An 8,820-nucleotide genomic window follows, 5' to 3' on the forward strand; every position below is an offset into this window, starting at 1 on the left:
TCTGTGAACAGTTCTAGCCCCCAAGAGAAGGCTACCTTTGGTCTTGGACGGAAGGCCAAGTAAATGTGCACGTAGACATTTTTTGCTTAAGTTTTTACTGCAACGTGTATGCCTCTGACTGTGTTGTTTCATGTTTCAATACAGATGGGAGCCAGCCTCGGCGAGGGAAGCACATCTCACATCAGTCATCAGATCCACAGCACAAGACTGACATCTTTAGGCAACTACAAATCACCGATTGTGCAAAGGTGATCCTTTTGAGTAGTTATCAGTTCTTTGTCAAACTATATTAAAGTGTCTATTAATACTAATAGTATAGCCTGTCAGATACAATTTGACTGCATCTCGAGGGTGGTAAAATACCTACACTTCATGATGGAGGGATAGAGGGTGGGTTTTGTTAATAGTTCACATAACAATCATTAAGGTAGTCTAAAACCACAAACCATTCCTCATATTTAGTCATAAAGCTACATGTACTTAACGGAAGGAAGGGTACAAACTAGGGGTTACTTGTGGAGGGGGGCATAGACTTGTGATGCGTTGAAGTTGACAGTAAAGCAAAGGATTTTGTAATAGCTGTTGATGGGTAGTGCAGTGGACTAAAACATTTGATTGTACTGGCCAGTTTAGACTTGCCACCAAGTTGTATTTTTTTACAGGTGCCGTGTGTTTAGGAATACTTGTGTACAGATACATGTATTGCCACTGCTCCGTATTGTCGTTATCCAGACAAATTTCCTGTAATGATGGGGAATTGGCTTCGCAAAGCTTCCAGCATGTACATGTTAGAAAACTGTCCTGTGTAAGGGATATTCCCAATGTTAGTGGTCTTGAATGTAGAAAAAAACAGCAAGGGAACAGCATCAACTTTAGCCAATGTAGCCACAAAATCCATTACAGCAAACTAAAGCCTCCAGTGTTGATCCAGCAAGCCAACGCATGCAACCAAACCTTACAGAAGCATGATAAAGTACATGTAATAACAAAACAAAACAACAAAACAAAAAGTATGAAGGTGTTTTTGATGCCAGTTTTGAGTGAATTTAAATCCCAGTTCTTGGAGAATAAAGTACATTTTTCCATCACTCAATTTTCTTGTTCTTCTTTGCATTGTATGTGACTGTGTATGTGAGTTTGTGTGTGTGTGTGTGTGTGCCTGTGTATGCCAGTGAGTGAGTGAGTGAGAGAGAGTGAGTCAGTCAGTCAGTCAGTGGGTGAGTGAGTGAGTGCCACAATATCAGGCTGCAACTGGTACAAGAAAGGTGGTCTGAATCAAATTCTCTTGGGTGGACTCCAGCCTGACCACAATGGAATGACAGATTGTGAAATAGGAGGCAAGTCAACAGGAGGATGCAGTGCAGTTTCTTCAAGTGGAAAGCAGAGAAGGAAAAAAGAACTTGAAGGCTTTATCTTTGAGCTTGGTGTAGAAATAAATAGTAATCAAGGACCTTAAATTACTGAATTTATTTTTATTACATGTAGAAAGGTTTTGCAACATCCCTCGAAGTCAAAGGGAAATATTTGTCATGACATATATTTTAAAGACCTTATCATAAATCTATCCCCGTCTGCTGGGGAAAGTTGGACTCTAGGAACAGGTTTTCTGCAGGTGAAAAATTTATACCTGAAAAATTGAAGTCCTTTGAAAGAATATGCAGAAAATTGTGACCCTGTGATAACGTTATGATTTTCCAAGTGTTGAACGTCCTTGGATTTTCCATCTAAAACATGAAATTTTTGTTTAAAAAACTCATGACTTAAGTTCCCTTGGGAATAGGCTAATTTTCACATCAACCATGAAACTTGAACATAATGGGAACCCAATCTTGTCCTCTAACGAGTAAAACAGCTGACTGGGCTATCTTTTGGAGTGACAGGTTAGAAGTGACGTAACAATATTGCTACTGAACAGCTGCACAGTGGCAGCCAATCAGCACTCGGCTTGTATCTGTGGAGGTGAGACCATTCCTTGTGGAGGGATATTTTCATAAAACGTATTTTTCCTATCACATCTCTAACCGCATCAAAATGAAACATGTTTGATACAGATGTTGTTTTTGTATTCTTGACATGATTATCATTAGCCACAAGTCGGATTTGATTCCGTCTTAAAACGGAAAATTCCATCCCCCTTTGGAGTATGGCACAGTCCAATCATGTGACGTCGGTACGAAAACAGGAAGGTTCAAGATGGCGGTTGTCTGACGATAGTTTTTGTGACGGAGCCGACGACAATTTTTTTCCGGTGGACAGGTGGACGCGCCGATTCTGACGACTAGCGGGACGCAGACCTTACCGATGAACCTCGCCGGTCAAGGCGGGGACAACTCCGCCGGTCTCCTCTTCGTCAACTTCAACCAAGACTGCACGTAAGTCATCGGAGCCCCCACAAAGCCCCGACCTCCCTTAGTCTTGTTTTTGTCCCACCTAAACACCTTTGTTTACCCCTCTGTTCTTACAACCGTATCCGCGCTCAAACGTCTGGATTGCCGTGTTTTTTTCCAGATCGTTGGCGGTTGGCTCGAAGACGGGATACAAGCTTCACTCGCTGAATTCGGTGGACAAATTGGACGTGATCTATGAGAATGGTAGGTCGACTCAAGTCGTAATATTGACCTCAGGTCAAGAAACAAGTGGCAAAGGGAGGGGGGGGGGGTGTAAAGTGTACAACAGTTTGCCTATCTTTTGCATCATCCTCTTTAGGGTGTAACGAAATGCAAACGCATATATAACGGACGTGGCAGAACTATGGGGAAACCGACTGACTAAGATATCTATTTTTAGATCGGTTTAAACTGAAGTCAGGCTTGAGGAACTGGCCTAGATTTCACTTGAAGGTCTCTTCGGGGCACATTCTGCATAGATTTTTACCCTTTGCATGAACCAAGGCGGTTAAAAATCTAGATGAATATTGCATGAACTTTGAATGTTACCAACCTTATATTCAGTCAGGCTACATATACTACATAATGACATTTCAACGCAAATGGTAGTTTGATTTGCAGCCAGTGCTGTGAAAGCTGGCAGTGGTCCAGGCACAAGTCATGGTGGGTTCACCTGACCCACTTATATAACCAGATGTCTGTCTACTCTCATTATCAACAGGGGTGTCCTGTTTTAGCATGCCTATCTAGTTCTACAGTGTATGCCTGAAACTGAAAGGGGTAGGGTTAGGATTGTGCATGGTTCTGGATAGTCTATGCATATCCATAATCCAAGAATGTAGATTTGCCCTCAGGCACGATTTTGAATATGCTCGGACTATCCAGAACCGTGCCTGAGCATGATTCTGGACGAAGCATAGCCGCGGCGACTGTTGCAGGGCTTCTCTTGCTTGCAGTCTTTTACATTAGCCCTAACAACAGTCGCGGAGCGGTGCATTGGGCCAAATGAACAAACATGCGTTTTACCGTGCCGGAACACTTTGAGACCGAAGTTTGCACGTCCCTAGATTCCCAACAGCCTTACCTAACGTGCCGGGGGGTTTTGCGCGTCAACCGGCCCCTGCGCGACTCGTACCGCCACTATTTGCGATCGATCCCCATGTATTCATAAGCCGAGTGGCCGCCATCTTGGTCAGCCGCGTGCTGAATCAGCTATATGCAAATGTGCCGCTACTTTTCTGATCCATAGAAATAGCTTATCGGAAAAGTAGCGGCAAATTTGCCGGCGGCTGATTCCAATCAAAAATGGCGGCCAACTGTTATGTTTTACGTGGGGATCGATCGCAAATAGTGGCGGTACGAGTCGCGCAGGGGCCGGTTGACGCGCAAACCCCCCCGGCACGTTAGGTAAGGCTGTTGGGAATCTAGGGACGTGCAAACTTCGGTCTCAAAGTGTTCCGGCACGGTAAAACGCATGTTTGTTCATTTGGCCCAATGCACCGCTCCGCGACTGTTGTTAGGGCTACTGTAAAAGACTGCAAGCAAAAGAAGCCCTGCAACAGTCGCCGCGGCTAGACGAAGCATGGATCTGTATAGTGGACTATCATGGACTATCTAGAACCGGGATATATAGTTAAATTTACAATAAGTCAGACGAATAAGTCAATAATTTACTGACAGGTGTTGCTGAGCGACAGGAATGCAACTGTGTTTGATTTTCCTTAATGTGATCTTAGGTGCAGGACAACCAGCTTTTGTTTCAACTTAAACTCACAAGCTCAAATTTGTTACGATGTTAGGAGCTGGTCAGTTATACAATTACTGGTGGTTGAAACTCACTGTCACAGCACAACACAAGAAATAGATTAGTTAAAACTGTGTGTAAAATGCATGGGAAGCCTCAAAGGTAATTAAGATCTGCACTGCTAAGCACAACTCAGCAGGGCCAGGGTTGTAACAAGCAAACAGAGCTAGAGCTGACAGACATTTAAAAAAAAACTATTGTTTGCACCTGCCATGTTGTTTACACCTGTCTGACTGTGTGTCCCTCTAAAGCAGAAAGTGAGGATGTGTGCATCGTGGAGAGACTTTTCTCCTCCAGTCTGGTGGCCATCGTCAGCCTCTCTGCACCACGCAAGCTCAAGGTACAGGAGTCCAGATAGGAAACTTAGATCCAATGCCATTTCTGGTTGAAAAACTGGATTTTCAAAGTCAATTTCCTGGTCATTCTTTTAAGTTGAATCAACCCAAGCCCATTCTTATTTATATACAAGTAACAAGTACTAGTAGCATACTCATGAACGAGGGTATTCAGCGTGCCTATCATTTGGCTGTAATACCTGGACCCCAAATGTACAGTTTTTGTCAGCAAATGGCACAAAAAAAAGAAAACAACAAATAAAAACAATTCTAAATCCTGTATCAAAAAATCTTCGCATTTTTTTCTGAAAAAATCTGAGAACCAACAAGTCATGAAATTGGTGTGATGATGATTACATGTATGGTGCTTTGGCATCCCTTGACTTGTTATCCACTGTTAAATGTGTACTGGTAATTCCTTACTTCTGACAGGTGTGTCACTTCAAGAAGGGTACAGAGATCTGTAACTACAGCTACTCCAACACCATCCTGGCTGTCAAACTCAACAGACTCGTGAGTATGCAGTTGCTTGACGTTAATGTTGCTGTACTTTATTTAGGCTTCTCAGACCCATAGCAAATAAAGATAGAACCCTGACATGCATACATAGAGACAGACTAAATACTTGAAGATCTGTGAATATTTCTAAGGTGTATTGTGTATGTATTGTGTATGTATAAACAATTCTTGTACAGTCTGTCTAAAGCACAGACTCAATAAGATTGTTACTCTTACATGTAACCTTTGAACATCAACTTAGTAGTAAGTCTAAACATTGTTTAGAAAAAGTAATAGTTATAGAAAAAAATGAATTTTTGAACACGTCAATCCAAACACATTCAACATGACCTGCACAAACCAATTTTACTTTCCACCCTGCTGAAAAAGTTAGATTTTATGAGCTAATTTTAGATCAAACTTTAAACTGTCAAGAGACCATACATGTATGACTACGGTCGGGCAATTGGGCTAACCCTGAACATACATACATGTATCTTACAGAGGCTGATTGTTGCCCTTGAGGAGAGTCTGTATATCCACAACATCCGTGACATGAAGGTGTTACACACCATCCGCGACACCCCGCCCAACCCCATGGGGCTCTGCGCCCTCTCCATCAACAACGACAACTGTTTCCTGGCCTACCCTGGCAGCGCTCAGATAGGAGAGGTCCAGGTTTTCGACACAGTCAACTTGGTAGGTCATGATCACGAGAAGTAAACTTTTCTCCAACTTAAAAGAATTTAACTCACCAGAATTTTTGGCCTGAATCTCCCAGCTTTCATCAGCTATCTGACCCAACTGCTGTGAACACCTGATTTTTCTGCATGTGTGACGTCAACACTGGGTCAAAGTTTGTTGGAAGTCAGTTGTAAATTCTTTTTTCTGAGTCAAATCTATTGAGTTGGAGAACATTTTAATATTCATTTTATACATGTAGGCCTAAACAGACAAATGATAATGATACTGTTAGGTCTTTGACAATTTTTTGAGGGAAAATCAATTTTTCATTCCAGCGTGCGGTCACCATGATTCCGGCTCACGATAGCCCCCTAGCGGCTTTACAGTTCAACGCACCTGGAACCAAACTAGCAACTGCTTCAGAAAAGGTTTGTCCATCAGTATATGGTTACCTTTGCAGAAGGAAGACATAATATATTTCAACTACATATGTTGCCATTAGAATTGCAAAACATGAATGAGTCCCGTTAACTTGTGAGTCAGAAATGTTCATGTAATACATCAGGGTTCTCCCCAGACGATGGAACAAGGGCGCTGCGCCCTGATACTCCTAGCTCAGCGCCCTCATACTCATTTTCAAATCTAGGGTGTTGCATCCCGATTTTTCTACAAAATTTCGCTAAAATTCGATAAAATTTCCTGATTTCGGGGCTTAGTGGCGTCTATTTTCCCGCCGGCATTGTCTCTGAAAACTTGTGAATGGGGCGATAATCGAGTAAACAATGAGTATTTCGCACGACGCTACTGAGAGAATCGCTGTCATTGGTGGAACATCGGGCGCCCCGCTAGCGTTTTGAAGTCGTGTAAAGAAAGCTAATTGTCTGATTTCTTTGTAAACCAAAGCCCTCGACCCTGATAATAAGTTTAAAAATAAAAGCCGATACGTTTACGAACTTATAAACCGTAGAAAATTCCCTACCGTACCGCGACATTATGAAGCATGTGGCGGCCGCGAAATTCGTTGACGCGACAGAAAATGTCTGGTTCATGATAGCGGTATTTCCCATGAAAATAACATATACGATTTATTTTTCCCCTGCTGTCGGTTTTTAAGTCCCGAAACGTTTAAAAAAAGCTGAATTTTGCCCACAAACCCGGACGGGGGACGGCCTGTACCTATCAGCGTAGCACATGGCGGCCGCACCGCAAGGCTTCTGCCAAAAATCGGCAACGCGACAAAAAAATGCATGGTCCATTTTAGCGATATTTACCATAAAATTAACGTATGTGGTTTATTTCTCCCATGGTATGAGTTTGAAGGTCTCAAAACCTCTAAAGAAGCAGAAATTTGCCGACGAAAACGGACGGGCAAGGCATGGGGGGCGCTGTTGACGCCTGCATGACCCCCAAAAGGTCGAAGGTCATAGGGCACGTCCATTGCGCAATCACCTTAATTCGCCGATTTAGCTAATTTTAGGGCGTTTGAAAATTGATACAATCACATTATCGACTTGTAGACAAGCAAAGGGATAGAAACCAATAAAATGTTGTGCAGATTAATATTTTTTTCTTCAGATTTCTTTTTTTTTATGGGTTCATCTTCGTGGTGTGGTGAAACCATATTGCTTTTTCTGATGTTTCTTCTTCTTCTTCTCCTCCTCCTCCTTCTCCTCCTGCCATTTTTTAAATGGATTCTGCTTCTTCATTTTAGGGCCCAAGGTCCTGAAATTTGGTATGGAGGTACAGTGGGCAAATACCCCTAGGCGTTTTTTAAATTATTGTGATACAGGCTTTTAGAATGGTTTTATTTGAGTTTTTTGGCTGTGTTATAGCAAATGTATTACTGTGTTAGGGTGCCTTGTTTACCACGTTTGGACATGAGTCATCACAATGGAATGCAGGGCATCAACCAATAGGCATGCACTGCAGCTTTCCTCTATACTTCTTGCTGATTGGCTGTTGGGATTTAACTTGATTAACACCTGCACAGAAGCATTTCCATACTGACAGTATGTCTGTATTCAAGTGTTTTGGTAGGTATTTCAAGCTTTCCTGCTCCAGCAGTGGAATGTCGGGCATGGACGTTTTTTTTATTGAAAATCAACAGTTTGCATTATGCAATTAAAAATCCTAACCAATAAAGTAGGGAATAGCTATCCAACTGTTGTTTTAGTTGTATTTTACTTCATATTATAGTTATATCAATGTAAATCATTGTTTTCCCTTGTGTTTCCCATTCTTTCCCTGCCATGTCGTAAAATGTGGTGAACCCATCGCTGTATTTGCTCCAAAGCAAATATTGGCCTTTCTAGTTTCTTCTTTTTTTTTTAAAATTCAAAAGTATTTTCTTGAATGTGTAACTTTGTTAGTCCTAAACATGGGACCGATTATTTAATGTTAGAGAAGTGAAATTTTGTTTTGATGGTACTCTTGATGGTACTTTGATAATTATAAGGGACTTGTTTACAAGTTGGTGATAACATAAGGATTAGCATTAGGATAAGGTTTTGTCCCAGCTTCTCTACATTTTCCCATAATTGCTTGCCTCAAGTTCCAAGTGGAAAATGTATGACTTAATGTCATATTCTTTTTCAATTGTCGAACTTGAAGGCACCGTTGGCCCCCGGTTAGGAGTCAGAGCGTGGAACCTATGCCCAATTTTTTCCTGTATGTTAACATTTTTTTCTGGCAGTTCAAAACCTGAAGTTGCAGGAAATGGCTTCCATTTGTATTTAGATATATAATATAAAAATGCTTCAGCTTCCCCCCTCTGGAGGGGGGGCCATGCCTCTCAAATCCTGGGGAGAACCCTGCTATAGTGAAGACTGTTCTAGTAGTAGTGTATACAAGTGCTGCACTGCTTGGTGCAGAACTACAAATAAAGGAGATGTATCCTCTTGTGACTTCTATAAGATGCTGTTACCTGTCTTGTTATAATGTTACACATTTACCGGCAAATAAATGCATAATGACAACCACATACAAATTGAGTTTCCAATTATAGTAATAAGCTAGAAGAGTCCCAACACCTTGATCTTGAAGTTAAATCATGGTTAAATGTGCCATTTCTTTTCTTTCAACTTGGTGTTGGAGTCTCTTAAGCTATTATGTG

At 41.7% G+C, this 8,820-nt stretch overlaps 2 protein-coding genes across 5 annotated transcripts in view; both read left to right on the forward strand.

Annotated features, from left to right (window-relative positions):
• The window catches only part of LOC109486305 (luc7-like protein 3), a 6,073-nt gene extending 5,513 nt beyond the window's left edge, over window positions 1-560 (forward strand). For all 3 annotated transcript variants that reach the window (XR_002141190.1, XM_019790115.1, XM_019790127.1), the window contains exon 10: window positions 145-560. The gene's annotated coding sequence lies outside the window, so the exon portion shown is untranslated. The remainder of the gene's footprint in view (window positions 1-144) is intronic.
• A 1,611-nt stretch (window positions 561-2,171) lies between these two features.
• On the forward strand, window positions 2,172-6,196 carry LOC109482407 (WD repeat domain phosphoinositide-interacting protein 2-like). Of its 2 annotated transcripts, none has more exons than XM_019785120.1 (6): window positions 2,172-2,372; window positions 2,509-2,591; window positions 4,443-4,531; window positions 4,959-5,039; window positions 5,529-5,723; window positions 6,044-6,196. In XM_019785120.1, the coding sequence occupies exons 1-6, from the start codon at window positions 2,302-2,304 to the stop codon at window positions 6,179-6,181; spliced, it is 657 nt and encodes a 218-aa protein (XP_019640679.1). In that variant the 5' UTR covers window positions 2,172-2,301; the 3' UTR covers window positions 6,182-6,196. The 2 variants fall into 2 exon arrangements, with proteins under 2 accessions (XP_019640679.1, XP_019640687.1); XM_019785128.1 differs by having other exon boundaries at window positions 4,446-4,531.
• Window positions 6,197-8,820: the final 2,624 nt, after the last annotated feature.

The sequence above is a fragment of the Branchiostoma belcheri genome, unplaced genomic scaffold, assembly GCF_001625305.1.
Source record: "Branchiostoma belcheri isolate BF01 breed outbred unplaced genomic scaffold, Haploidv18h27 scaffold11, whole genome shotgun sequence".
Classification (NCBI taxonomy): domain Eukaryota; kingdom Metazoa; phylum Chordata; class Leptocardii; order Amphioxiformes; family Branchiostomatidae; genus Branchiostoma; species Branchiostoma belcheri.

Bases quoted from the DNA above. Each gene is read 5' to 3' on its own strand.
- LOC109482407 (XM_019785120.1), top strand. From the start codon at position 2,302: ATGAACCTCGCCGGTCAAGGCGGGGACAACTCCGCCGGTCTCCTCTTC. The intron at 2,373-2,508 runs GTAAGTCATCGG...GTTTTTTTCCAG, and splicing joins AACTTCAACCAAGACTGCAC to ATCGTTGGCGGTTGGCTCGA. The intron at 5,040-5,528 runs GTGAGTATGCAG...TGTATCTTACAG, and splicing joins CTGTCAAACTCAACAGACTC to AGGCTGATTGTTGCCCTTGA.